General features: G+C 43.0%; 1 protein-coding gene across 1 annotated transcript; it reads left to right on the top strand.

Annotated features, from left to right (window-relative positions):
- The first annotated feature begins 3,678 nt into the window (after positions 1-3,678).
- On the top strand, positions 3,679-14,262 carry igfbp5b (insulin-like growth factor binding protein 5b). The gene is made up of 4 exons (XM_010734289.3): positions 3,679-4,012; positions 12,559-12,770; positions 12,879-12,998; positions 13,973-14,262. Exons 1-4 carry the CDS (start codon positions 3,679-3,681, stop codon positions 14,105-14,107), a joined length of 801 nt encoding a protein of 266 aa, XP_010732591.1. The 3' UTR covers positions 14,108-14,262.
- Positions 14,263-14,678: the final 416 nt, after the last annotated feature.

The raw sequence follows: 14,678 nt of genomic DNA, 5'->3' as shown, positions 1-14,678 counted from the left end.
TGTAATTTTGGATTATGGCAGGTCTGTTGTTGATTTTGGAGAGGTGACTGCACAATGTTTATAAGCGCTGCAAATTCATTTATTACAGTTAGAAGTCTGGCATCAACAGATCCCACTCTCTGCTGCTGAAGTTGTCCTCTTTAGTCGACTGTGGAGAGCAGTGAAACCACCTGTTTCCTGAGGTACATTTGAGTTTTATTACACTTGAAACCACGCCCATCGGTGATGTCACTTTGCACCACACAGTACAACATTTGAGGTGGTCAAGAGTCAAACATAAGATACTCGATGGCAGCAAACGCATCACTGTCTTTCATAATTCTAATGAGTCTTTGACCTTCACCAACCTCAATTTTGCTTCTTATTTGTAACTTACTTTTAAAAAGGAAACTCTAGCATGACTTTTACTCCCCAATCTTACTGCCCCCTCGATTGCAGCAGATATCCAACAGAAAGTCTACCAACAAAATGACGTAACTAATGCGGCTCAGCACTTTCTTGTTTTGGAGCGAGACCAATGTTTTAAGCCTCTGTTGCTGAGATGTATCATGATGCATACTTAGACTGCAGTGTTGTGCCAGGTGATGAGTTTCCTGGCATTTGAACCTAACTTTCTGTGCTTTTACAGCCACCCAAAGACATCATTTAATCATGCAGAATTTGCAGCTTGCTGCAGCATAAAACTTAGTTATTGTTCCTTTCAGTGCATGGATAGAAGGAGGGTGGGACAGAGGGAGGAGCGGATGGATTGATGCATGTACTGATCTTTGGGGAATTGAGATTTGCATTGAATAAAAAAAAAAAGAACAAGAACATTGTGTACCGTCAGTGATGATAACATGTATAATACTGTACATCCTTTACTAGAGCTTGCATTGGGAGCATATTTTCCTTGTAATTTGTCATCCTCTCTCTTCATTCATCATTTTATGCCCAGCTGAGATTTGGTGGATGCATCATTAATCCACACTGCTTTACTTTCTTAATCCTGTTCATTATCGCAGCTCTGGTTTGGCCAAAGGGACTCAGATTTATGTCTTACTTTGCTCTTGAGGGAACACTGACTCACCGCAGTCCTTCGCAGGAATTGGCTGATGTGAGAGAAGTTTAACCATCACAATTCAATCTGTGCTGTTTCTGTGGCTGCTGGTTCGTTTTTTTTTTTGTCTCAGGATCTCTCCTTTTGTATCAAAATCTGAAAAAAAAAAATCTCTGTCCGCTCCAGATGTTTACTGTTGAATGCAAAAGATGGGAAGTGATAGCATGGATGGAGGCATGTAAGGGAAACCAGAAGAAAAAAAGAACAGTTCAGATATGTAAACAGTGGTTATGGAACCCTTCGACATCCTCTGTAAACCAAGTTTTATAGAATCATGGATGAATTGAAGTAAAGGAAACACTAAACATGTGCCATACTCATGTTGTGGTAAAAACAAATCACATTTATGAGAACTGTTCCAAAAGAAAATTAGAAATGCCCATGTGAATTCAATTTCACATAAGTGAGATTATGTCACTGATTCCATGGAGAAAGTTTTTGGTCTAAAATAAATAACTATTTTTAGATTCATGTGTTTAAATACAATAGCAACACAGAATGTGCTATTACAGCCATGCTGACATGTTAATCTATCAATTAATGTGGTCTGATTTACACACAGAGGACATGTAAGTGAACTCCTCTGCTGAGCTTAGCATTGTTAACAGTGCCTTCTAGTGGTCAACTGCCAAACTAATGTGAGTAAATCACTTCTCTATGGATCTTCAGCCTGCAAATGCAGGGTTGGGAAAGATGATAGTTTAGGAAATGACTATGGCCGTTTATCATGCAATGAGTGGATATGGAAAGGACAACTGATATAGCTTCCTGACACTACACTATTACTTAAGGAAGAAAAATCTGCACCGAAAGCTGCCCGAGATGGAAATAACAGCCCGAGCTGTGCTGATTTAGAGTGCATGTGTGGTGCAAGCAGAGCACACGCTGAAGCAATCAGGCATTATTCTGCACCCAGGCTATAAAATAATAGAGCCCAGTTGCAGTTAAGTTGTCAGGATGTTGCTTCAAATCTCAGAGTTTGTGACATCTTTTTCCCTTTTCCCTGTTTGTTTGTGTGTGTGTGTGTAAGTGGGGGAGAGAGACATACAGACAGAGAGAGACAAAGATAGAGGGAGGGGGGGTTCCTTCTGGCTCCATTTGTAACACAAATGGTGTCCAATGGAAGCAACAGGTGCAGGCTTTAAAGGTGACTTATAGACTGGAGCAGGTATCACTGCTGATGTTATCTTAACAAACAACTTGCAGTGTGGAAAAGCTGTAAATTGGAAATAGGATAATTGCAAATCCATTTTTTTCCTGTTCCAACTTTTATATAAGTGAATTATTCACTCATGAACACGTGGTGGTTCCGGTGGTGGTGTAAAGCTTTATTTCCTATTTCCCAACCATGAATGCAAAGCAGCAGCTTCAGATTTGTACAGCTCCGTCCTACTTTTCCCTCACTGAGGATATTCCATTCAGCCCGTGACAATGAGGCACTTATGACTCAAGAAGGGGGGAGGTGGGAGAGGTGGGGTGTGGGGGGGTTTTCACCGATGATTTATGTTTTATGGCCACGGAAGAATCGTGATGTAAGAAAATGATTTTTCCTTGAGGCTCGAATCAAAGATGTGTTCAAATGTGTTCGAATCTGAAAATTCGCACATTTCTTTTCTCTCTCCAGCTTCGTGCAGTGATCCAGTGAAGTGTCAGGGTTGGAGACAATACACATGATTTCAGGACTTTTCTTGAATTAAGTGGCATTTGTACATTTGGACAATTTCAGTTTGTCTGAATCTCCAGAAGAATTTTCTCAACTACTTTAGAAAAAATAGCTTGTTTGACACAACAGTGATATTGCTGCTGCGTATATGGATGATTTCATACTTTTTCTTTTTCTTTCTTTTCTTTTTTCTTTTGCAATGTGGGCCAGTTTCAAAGATCTTTCTCTTTTTTTGGGGGGGGGGGCTGAGTTTGAAGCTGCAGATCTATAGACAGTATAAAACCCTGCAGGTTTCCAGTTGTGCTCTGCTGAAATGTTTTGATTAGGGTTGCGTCGGTCTCTGCTGTTTGCCTCTTGCACCTCGGCATCAGTTCAGCCTTCAGGGTGAAAGAGCGATCCTCCTGCTGCTGAAAAAAAAAAAATGTTTGGCCGCCTGCCAAGCCGTGGAACAAGTGCGCCACCCTTCCATGCTGTTCAGCGTATTCATAGTTAGGGGTTTGGGCTCGGCTGTTTTTAAAAAGGCAAGGCAGCTCTCAAGTTGATCAGTCTGCTCAGAAAACTTGTGGTGGAGAAAGTACTGGAGTCCAAAAAACTGAAGGGGAGAGAAGTTGAGATTTTGTGCAAGGAATTGCCTTGCTCCTGCAGAGGACAATATCTCCGGAGAAATAGCACATAAATTTAAAATTGTTCATCTGAGCTCTTTTTGCGCGTTTCACGGCGCAAAGTCTGTAATGAATGTTTTTTTTTTGTTGTTGTTTTTTTTAAATAGATAGCAACACTCTTGGATAAAGACTCTTGGCTTTAGACTTAAAAAATCGGATTATCAGACTGGGGCATTGTGCACATTAGACCAGTCTACTTTTCCCCCTCCTCTTCGCATTTGAGGTTTATTCTATAACTGAAGAGAACACCAACAATGTTTCTGAGTTTTTGCCTCTTGGTGACATTTATCTTGGGGCTGTCCGGGTGCTTGGGCTCATACGTGCCGTGCGAGCCTTGTGACCAGAAGGCGCTGTCCATGTGCCCTCCGGTCCCTGTCGGCTGCCAGCTGGTCAAGGAACCGGGCTGCGGCTGCTGCCTAACTTGCGCCCTGTCTGAGGGACAAGCGTGCGGGGTTTACACCGGGACGTGCACCCAGGGCCTCCGCTGCTTGCCGAGGAGCGGGGAGGAGAAACCCCTGCACGCCCTTCTCCACGGCAGGGGAGTGTGCACCAACGAGAAAGGATACAAACCCGCTCACCCGCCCATAGGTAAGACGTGCACCGGTTACCTAACTGAATGCATGCTTGAAAATGTGTGCGGTTGCAGATTTAAACGTATCAGAGCAAAAATGATTGCAGGGTGTCCTCGCTCCTCTGTGGATCTCTTCTGTGGTTCAAGGTTTGATGATCTTGTCCCATGTGGGGATCCACTGTTGTGGCATTGTAATGTATCACGGGAATAAATGAAAACCAAGCGAGGAGCATCTTTCATGTAAATCCAGTTATTTTTTACATTACTGATGGTTTTCCTCTTTTTTCCTCCTCATCCAGGGACCCCATGTGGTTCCCTCTCCTCCCCTGTAGCGCACGAGTAGCCGGTACCGCTTCTCTCTGACAGAACGTTTGTTTGACAGATGGTTTGAGGTGCCATCTGATTAACTTTTTATCCACATCCCTTGATTAAACTGGCTGCAGGAGCTTATTCTCCCCCCCTCTCTCTCCGCTCGGGTCTTAGTGGGGACAGAAAATGCGATGGTCGGATTGTCTCATCATTCCAGCTGTAATTACACTGTTGTGTTATGCTGCTCACGAGGAATCTTCATAGTAATAATAGCACAAGGTGAAAGCGGCACTTGGACTGTGCGCTCCGGGTGCCTTGTCCATCTGTTAAGAGCTGCTTGACGCTCCGCTGCGGTAAACGCACATGCTGTGTCCCGGCTGATTTCAGCTTCAGTGGCTGTCAAAACTGCGGTCCAGCGGGACCCATGAGTGGCTGACAAGGATCCAGTCATGAAAATATTGACATTTTTAAGGCAGCGCGGATTATTACGCATCGCTCTTTGAGGTTTCTGCCTTGTATCCTGACGCAAAACATTCTTAACTTTATGAAAAGCTCAACATGATAGTCTATTTATGAACGGGGAAACCCTAGAGTGAAGCTTGTTCTGCACATTGCCGCCTTTAATATCCAGTACTGTAACAAGTATCTGTCAAACTTCACTAGTTTCCATCATCACGCCAGCGCGCATTGAAATCTCATGTTATTCTTTCTTTTGCGCCTCTCCAACTTAAATCGCACCTAAGACGTGAAACCTCTCCGGGCATAAGCTGAAAATAACGCAGTATATAGATGATATGGAAAGGAATGTGGTGTCACAACACAAATTTCGGGTCCTGTTTGAGCGGAATCTTCAGATTTAGATTTGCACTCTATCCCTTAGCGTGGTGTTTAGAGTCGGATTACCACTAAACCTGTATGCGTGAGAGAGACACGGAGAAGAGAGAGAGACACTCAGACAGAGAGACAGACAGACAGACAGAGTTTGAGACAATTAGCCTTGAATGATTTAAGACATTTCTTGGTGTTGTAGAGAGGTTCACTGTCACTCAAAGTTTTAGCAGCTTGTCAACAACTAGATAAGTAGGTGGTAACCACAAAGGTTTTGGCCACATGCCTCATTCTATAAAATGGGCTACCACTGGGCTCATTTTTGGCTGTTGACAGAGTCATTAGGCTGTTTGCAGCCAGTGATCAGCTCTCACCTCTCCTCTAAATGACATTACAGCACACTGAGAATGCAATTGTTCCATAAAAAAAAAATACCCAGCAAACTCACAAACTGTGTGTGTGTGTGTGTGTGTGTGTGTGTGTGTGTGTGTGCGTATTCGCTCACATGTATACTTGGGCGGGGCTGTGTGGGCATCTGGGTGTGCATTATGTGTGATTGTGAGTGAGTGATGGCACCTCAGGCAGTTTTGTCTCACTCTGGCTTTAAACACACACACACACACACACACACACACACACACACACACACACAGAACCTGACTTCTTTGTTGGCCCACAGAGGTAATCAGAGCATCTTTTCCTGCCTCTGGCGATGCATTCATTGCATGAGCACTCAGTCACAAGGCAGTGATTCAGCAGAATGCCTCTGGCTCTCTCTTTCCTCTGAAGGGCCTTTCTGTCAAACAGCTCTGCGGATGGGCACTAGTGAGGTGAGCTTCTGGTTTCCTGTGGTGTGGGGTTGCAGCTGTCTGTGTGCTGCACCAGCTGAGCAAGGCAAACACAGGGAGGAGGAGCTCAAGTGTCCCGCGACACTCGGGAGGCCATGAGAGCTGCAGCCTACTAAATATTGACTGGGGCAGCCAAACAATGGGAGAGAGGAATCTTTGCTATCCCCCACTCCTCCCACCCTGTGCTCCCTTTACTGTTCTTGTAAGAAAAAAGCCACCACTCTGCATCTGGGTTCATGTCCCAGCGGTGCATTAATTCACGTTTTGCTCCTGCACTGTGATCCCAGGAGTTGCTCGGATTGTAATGCACAGGAGGTGGTATGTGCTTTGAGGGCACTCAGACTTTGTTAGCCCCCCTACGAGTGAATCAGACTCTAGAAAGCTTGCCAACAGATATGACTTCATAGCAGCAGGCCCCTCGTCCTTCAAGCTTCTGAAAGGGCCTTATGTTTTAACAGATTGCTCTTTGCCAAGAAACAAAAGATGATTAGGGAGTGGTTCCAAATCCAGAATACTCCACACACACACACACACACACACACACACACACACACGGACAGAAATACTATGCCCCTTATTAGCATAGCAACAGGAAACCTGGTGCCTTTACTGACAACTTTAATACTTTACATTTGTCTTGGCTCTTTGCATGTGTGTAGATGTAGAGTTATTTCAGCCACAGCAACGAACAGTTAGTGGTTTTTTCACATTTCACATTGTCATTGATATTTACAATCATGACTCCAGCCTTCTGATGCTTAATGTTTGCCAGAGAGCTTCACATATATATGGTCACATTGATGCCTTCTCATTTCTCGGCTCCATGCACAATCACTTGTCATCACATACTTTTAGAAAGCTATACAAGTTTGAGATTTGCCATCTGCTTTTTCAATGTCCGCAACGTCACTGACACAGCTGGTGATTGGGTCGTAGCTGAGAAAACTAAAGCAAGTTGTATAACTTTGATTCTTTCTGACTGCACACTTTGACTAATGACAACCAGCCACTGTACTCCGCCTGCTGTGTTGCGTTGCGTGCTCATGTTAGATATAGCTCTGGTCACGTGTGGTCCCAGCTGCCCGACAGCTTCATGATGGGCTCATGCGAAAGGAAAGACTGTATTTGGCTTTCCATCCGTCTCACCTTGAACATCTGAGACAGTGCAGTGGAAGCTTAGCATGCTGCAACTGATCCGTTGCAGGTGCTAGGGAGAATTATTTGAAAGGCCATTTCGTCAAGATATCACGTGAGGACTCAAAGAAAATGTGCTGCCAAGAAAATGTAGAAATCCTGGTTTCTTAGATATGAAATCGATACCATTGATGTAGGACTGGTTTTGTCTGGACTTAGCATTTTGAGGTACAGTACGATAACAGAGACAGTCTACAGCACTGGAGCTGTCACTGAAGAAGGGGTAGCTTATCTTTCATGCTTGGACTGTTGCCCGCAAGAAACTTGGGCAACCATGTAACCCGTTTGGCACACTTGCCTGATTTCTCCCAATAAAACTTTACAGTGGTATTTGTACAGCTTATTGGTCACTGACACCTAGCCTGCTGGTGGCAACAGCTGTGAAACAAATCAGCACTCACTGTAGTCTTTTCTACACTAGGAACATGTGATTCAAAATAGTCAGGGATGGCCACATGCTGGGCTTTAAAATGATGTCACATATGTTTACACCTGACCTGTGTACTGTGTACTGTGTCTCACCTCCAACATCTGGTTACATGCTAACATGGTGCGACAGAGGACCAAAAACATATAATTGCCTCTATGGAGGACATTTCTAAATCTCCAATAGCGAACAGGCCAAAAATCTTGGCTTTTCCTGGAAAACAGTGGTTTCTCAACATTTAAAATGTTGAGACCTTCTATTCTTCCATGTCCCAGTAGGTAAGCTCATCTTTGGCATTCCTCCTAAATACTTTATAATTAATGAACTTGTGTCATTGCTGATTCTTAGTTTTGATCATAGAAGCATGAGAAAACTTTTCAATCTAAAAAAATGTTACTTTATAAACAGGCACTTTGCTCATTCTTGGGTGTGCTATGATTCACACCATTATACTGTAAACCACAAAGAAAAGTGCTGACCCTAAATTAATGTTGAACTTCGCTTTTTTCCCAACTGTGATGTTCCTTTTTTTTTATGTTGCTTGGACATCAGCTTTGTACAAGTACATCCAGGAGCGCTCAAGTCTCGCCAAAATAGCTGCTTCTGCCACTGAGGAGTTAGAACATCGTCACACCCAGCAATTGTGTTGTGGTGATGGTGACCCAAAAAGAGGTTGCGTCCGTCCATGTGGCTTGTTGAAAACCCAAACCCAGATGTAGGAAGAGGCCTCAGACCGAAATTAGGAATGTACAGTAGAATAGCCATGTGCCTTACTCTGATAATGCACTTTTCACAGGACTGGTTGCAACATGGATTGAGAATTTATTTGCACTGCGGAAGCTGTAAACAGGCCAGAAAGTTTGCTTACCTACAGCAGCATTTCCCTCTTGGAGAGATTTTGCATCCTCTCATAAGTCCTGTTTTGTGATTTATAATCCTTGAATTGTTCTTGTTGCTATTTATACCATGCATTCAGAAACGCAGGAAACTTTTTGATTGCAATGAACATATTCTGTGTGCACAATACCATGGGAAGAGTTATTTCCTGCATTTTCAGAAGCTGATTGAGACCATGGACAGGGTTGAACAACAATTCTATCAAAACAACAGGGACCATGGACAGGGTTGAACAACAATTCTATCAAAACAACAGGACGTAAGGGTCAAAACATAATTCCTTTACACGTCCATATTTTTCTTCAGGCCAACTGGTTTGGAGTAGAACCTTTTTCAGACATCAGTCTCTGTCTTTTCATGTAAACAGACATTGTGCACTGAAGTCAACTCGTGCAGAGGGTGTATCTGGCTATTATGGATCAAAACAATCCATCCATGCCATAATGCTGATTCTAACATTTTATTTTTGCTACCTAAGAGTTCAAACAGTGGTCACATGATTGAAAAGCCTCTGTGATTAATATTCCTCTGGTGACCAGGATCTATCTTTTGTGTTGCTGTACACACATCCTCAGTGACTTGCACAGCTCCACTGGTATGTTCACACCTCCCTTTCTGCTCTAGAAACTGCAGGGTTATCAGGCCATGGCCTTGCTTTCAAATATTAAGTAGCGGAGGCAGTCTGAGTCTGAAGGATGGTTTACTAACGCGGTGCTTTATACGACACAGGCCCTCAGGCTCATTTATCCCGACATTATCTTGTCTACCCCCTGTTGAGATTAAACAGCACCTTTATTCATGACTCTCTTACATCTTGTAAAGATGTAATTTCAGATGCAGCACAGACACTGACCTAATCAAAGGCAGGCCATAACAAATGTGGTGTAATGCTGGGAAATCCAATGAAAGGTGAGAGAATCTATTGTCCTGTTTTTTTTTGCTATCTAAATGGTATTATTATAGTCTTAAAGATGCAGTGGAGAGAAAAATCCAAAGAAGGGGTAGCTTATCTTTCATGCTTGGACTGTTGCCCACAAGAAACTTGGGATATTCATGAAGCATAATTGTGTGCAGATGTTAATTTTTAAACAGAGAAGTATCAGGTGCACCTCCTTTGGCTACTCTGCTCCTTTCCTCCTAATGAAATCTTTAGCTCGAGCAGAGAGAGAGAGAGAGAGAGAGAGAGAGAGAGAGAGAGAGAGATAGCAGCACAGCTTTTGGGCTCAGCTGAATGGAAGAGCTGCACATGACTTGGCTCACTTGGCTCCTGTCCAGCATCTTGGCTGAGTTTCAGGAGTTAAACACAGACCCTCTAAGCCTCCTTTACAAGCTGGGTACCCTGAGCATGGAAAAACTGAGTTTTTGTGGCTGCACCGAAGAGCCCACTTCAGAAAAGATGAAATTGGTGATTTTTTTTTTTGTGAGTGGAGGAGAAAAGAAGTCAGACACCTTTGTCTCGATAAAAGCTACATAATTCCTTTTTAATTCCTTTTTCTATCGTGGGTTTCTAACATCATTTTGCGGAGACACATTTTTTCAAAGTGACTAACTTGTAAGGTGAATATAATTGATGTGCCATGGCTCAGCCTTTCTTAGTCTGGCCATTTATATGCTCAAATGAGATTACACATAAAACAAGAATGCACGTTAAAAAAACAGTCCTTATTTTCGACGGCATATTTTATTGCCAAATATGTGGCATTTTAATCAAGCGCCTTGAGAAATTATTGGACTGTACGGCAGAAATAAAGTTTTTCCACAGCAGTCACATACATGGTGTACATAGGAATGCTTGTTTGACGTATTTATTTATAGCAAGTAATAGCCTCGTAGTCTGAACGGGGAGACACAAGGACATATCTAAACACAAACCAAGGCCTGCCAAGTCATGAGTTGTGAGATTAATTTCAAAGAGAGCAGTGCAGCACAGAAGCCAAAGACCCAATTCTGGTAATCACCCTGCCCCCTCCCTCCCCTCCCAGAGACTCCAGACGCTCATGCTGTGTCAGGCTCTTTGAACATCAGTTTCTCGCCGCTCGTGTCCTTGTTACGTCTCAGCGCCTTTCGCTATGGTGGCTGTGTACTAACAGGCCAATCAGCAAAGTTATGGCAAGTTGTTAAATCATATTTTCCAACTTATTCTCTCATGTCCCAATACAAGTATGGAAGTTGATTTGTCTTTCAGCAGCAGTTGGCCTATACTCGGCAGCCAACATTCCTCTTCGGTTCAGTGCGTCTGGCCCTGTGCACCACGGCGGGTTTCCTTGTCAGATAAATATAACCAGGGTCATCCACTGGCACCATCCCTTCAGTCAGTTGGGGCCTGGCAAAGTCCCCACAATAACTCTGTACTTACGGTACAGCTAAGCCAAGGGGGGAGCTGAGGGCTTCTTTCTGTGGCCTCAAAGAACCTCTGGCTGGGGGTCTAGGCTTAAGAGGCTGAGCCCCAAAGATAGGAGGTTGTGGGGGTGGGGAGGTGGGGGGACTAGGTTAAGGATCAAGGACCTCAACCTGTGAACATCCTGTCAAGAAGGACTTTTCAGATCTCTGAGACTACAGTGCCCCCTGGGGGAGCTTAAACAAGTCAAAGAAGTGCATAAAATGTGACCGAAATGTACAAGCATTTATGAGTCCACAGAGCAACTGGATTTTCCTCAGCTTGACATTTGAATCAGTTTAATGTGGGACACATCACTATAAAGTTACGACACTCAGAGGCCTTAGTCCCTGTTGAAGTGTAGCAGTCCAGATAACATGTTAGCAAATTTTCCAGGCACAGTGTAGGCAACCATGCAAAATGTGATGCAGTTCTCCCAAGCTGATGTCTGCATGCTCACAAGTATGTGCTGCCTGCATGGTGTCTGTGTATCTGTATTTACTGCATGTGTGACTTCAACTAAGTTTAAGACCAACATGCCACACTTAAATGTTAAGGACATTAAAAGGCGTTTGTTTTCATTGATGCAGGTCAGCTGGAACGCATTACATGAATGGATGGTTTAGCTTTCAACTGTTAAGTTAAAGTAGAGAAGATGGGAATTGGAAAGTTTGGGTGAGGATACATTTCCTTGTTAGCTGTAGGGGTTCATCAGCTGTTGATCAGAGCTCCAACCTCCCCTCCCCTTTAAACAAATGGGAAGTAACAGTTGTTGAAACAAATCTTTGGAAAAAGCACCTGGTATTGTACTTAAGAGGGAAGGACTAACAATCAGCAGAACTTCACATTCATGATTTATGTAGAGAGAAAATGAACATAATAATCAGTATGATAATAGATACTGAATAAAATCGTTGCCTTCTGATTTGTTCTTCAGTGAATGTGATACATTGCACATGTCAGCAAAATATAGTATCTCTGCATTTTACTGGTTTATCATGACACTTGATTATGTGTCTATGATGTCTGTCATGAGATCAGACATGACCCTTATACAGTTTACATTTCTGAATGTTATAGTTCAAATTTTAAGAGTAGTTTCATCATAAAACTAAAAAAGTGATCACTTGAGACTAGTGTAAACCATTTCCATTATTACCAATGGGCAACTAGTCTTTGTCTTGTCAAGTTTCCATTTTACCAAAAAAGGAACAGAACATCAGACTTACACTGTCCTATCTTGTACTATATTTAGATACATTTACATTATTCAAAGTATTTCCATGACTACTTTAAATACCATTTATTACCATATATACTGTTGAGTAAAGAGTGAAAAGGGTCAAACTGCCACCTAACTCTCCATTTCCCCTCAGCTATACAAAGCATTTTACCATCTTCCAGCTCATTGTTGTTTCAGTCACTCAGCTCTCATCAATCTCCGCACTCTGATATGAGTTTACATGCTCTGATAAAGAGTTGGCAACTACCTATATGGACGTAGACATGACCCTGAGTGAATGCTAACAAGTTTTCTTAATGTCCAGCAGAAGGCAGGCACAACTTACCAGCTAGTGCCAAACAGTTTTTCACATTATGTTTCCTTCCAAGGAGAAGCTGCTACTTGGTTATAGGTTTAACAATTTGCTATGAATTGACCATATTTCATTTGCTCCGGTGCAGATCGTGAGTCTCATGAGGATGCCATAACCACAGAGATTACAGAGGACCTGCAGCCAACTAAAAAGCAACTTTCGCTTCCCATAGACATTGTGAACAGTAAAAAAGTCCTCGCGCTACGCAAGGAGCAGAAGAGGAAGCTCGGCAAGCAGCGTTCCATGGGCTCCACCATTGATTACTCCCCTTTGCCTATCGACAAGCATGAGCCTGAATTTGTAAGTATTCAGCATCCATCTCCATCACTTCAAAGAGCTGAACGCTTTCACAGAATGACCTCTAATGACTGTTACTTGATCATAACCCCTTGCTGTCTTTCCCCGCAGGGTCCATGCAGGAGAAAACTGGATGGGATCATTCAGGGAATGAAGGACACTTCTCGTGTAATGGCTCTGTCTTTGTACCTCCCCAACTGTGACAGAAAAGGATTCTTCAAGCGCAAGCAGGTGAGTTTGCTTAACTCTTTGCACTGTGCAATAAGAAAGCCTGCCACTTTGCATTGTTATCATGTATTTAGACTTTGTCATTTCCCCATCATTCCAAGTACTGTACCTTTTTTGCTGGTTTTGTCACACCAGCAAATAAAACGACAGTATTTTGTGGCAAAATCAGTCAATGTCAATGATATTGCCAAAATCAGTCGATTCACAATCTGCACGAATCTTTTATGTTGTGTATGGCAAGCCATGTTGACAGTGCTGACCTCTGAGGGAATGGGGAGCAGGGCGTTGAGTGTGGAGTGGAGAAAGCTATTAGCTATGCTGCACTATCCACTTTTATTAACATCATAAGAGTATAAATGGCTCCACAAAAGAAGAAGAATTTACAGAAAGTTAGGATACAAGAGTTGGTGACACATCCGGTAGTTTACTGTGCACACTGTGTACTTCCTGGCATAGTGTGCTAATTTCAACAGGGTAGTGTTGTCTCAGTTTGAGTACAGCCAATGTGCACTTACTCAGAATGTCCATTTCAACGCTTCTTCTTCTTCTTTTTCCTGTTCTTTGCGAAATGCAACCATGCTGCGCATTAGCACCAACATTTGACTGCTGAAATCTAAGTATAAAACATATGCACAACTATTCACAATGCCAGGGGTCCCCCTTTCCGTTATTTAACCAATATGGTGAGGTGTCCAGCATTCTACACTAAACTTTCTGAGTGCACTTAATGAGCGCACCATCCAGATAGTCATAGTACACTGCATTTAGCCATTATTGACAGTATAAACACATTTAAAGTGGAACACAGCAACAATTTGCTGACCTGAGCTTGAGCTAGAACTGAGTAGCACCAAGTGCTTTCAGCACCAGTGTTCAGCACCAAGCTAGTAACCTGTTACCTGTAGTAAACTTTTAGATTCCCTCTGCAACTCTTACCAGTTTGAAACAAAATTCTAATCTTCTTTTCTGACCCACAGTGCAAGCCATCTCGTGGCCGCAAGCGAGGCATCTGCTGGTGTGTGGACAAATATGGCGTCCAGCTCCCTGGCACGGACTACAGCGGAGGGGACATTCAATGTAAAGACCTGGAGAGCAGCAACAACAACGAGTGAAATAGGGGTGGACCACCCTCGACAACCCCACCCCCCTACCCCTAACTACCACGTGACCCAGGGCCCACACCTCTTCTCTGAATCACACCTGTATGCTCCGCCCTCCGTTCACTTCAAGAGTTTTTTTTTTTTTCAACTTGAAAAAAAAAAATGGAAGAAAAAAAAATCCAAACGAAAGAACAGGCTGAAAAAAAGACACCTGCAACTTTTTTTTCTTTTCTTTTCTGATGTTGACCAAGCACTCATCTCCGAATGAGGGGAAAAGTCCCAGAAGATTTACTAGATCCCTTGACTGTTGCTCATGGGACCCCTTGTATGAGGCAGGTCCGCTGGCTGCAGATCCATGAAAATATATGCACTCAATGGATATATTTTTATAGAAGCTGGGGGTTTCAATACATCATTTTCTATGATGTAAAATTGACACAAAATCATTGTGAAGAAAAAAAAGTATCAGGCACATTGGTTAAAAACAGATCAGTTTTAGGCTGTGGAAAATGATGCCACTGTGGAACTGACGATTGGCAGAGTAATTTGGTTTTTTTGTCTGTTTTCCAAAAGAAAAAAAAAA

The sequence above is a fragment of the Larimichthys crocea genome, chromosome I (genome assembly GCF_000972845.2).
Source record: "Larimichthys crocea isolate SSNF chromosome I, L_crocea_2.0, whole genome shotgun sequence".
NCBI classification, from domain to species: Eukaryota; Metazoa; Chordata; class Actinopteri; family Sciaenidae; genus Larimichthys; species Larimichthys crocea.
The sequence above is the reverse complement of the archived record's forward strand: the minus strand, read 5'-3'. Positions and strand labels throughout refer to the sequence as shown.

Coding starts and splice junctions, on each gene's coding strand:
- igfbp5b (XM_010734289.3), top strand. CDS start 3,679: ATGTTTCTGAGTTTTTGCCTCTTGGTGACATTTATCTTGGGGCTGTCC. Junction 4,013..12,558: donor ACCCGCTCACCCGCCCATAG/GTAAGACGTGCA, acceptor GCTCCGGTGCAG/ATCGTGAGTCTCATGAGGAT. Junction 12,771..12,878: donor ACAAGCATGAGCCTGAATTT/GTAAGTATTCAG, acceptor CTTTCCCCGCAG/GGTCCATGCAGGAGAAAACT.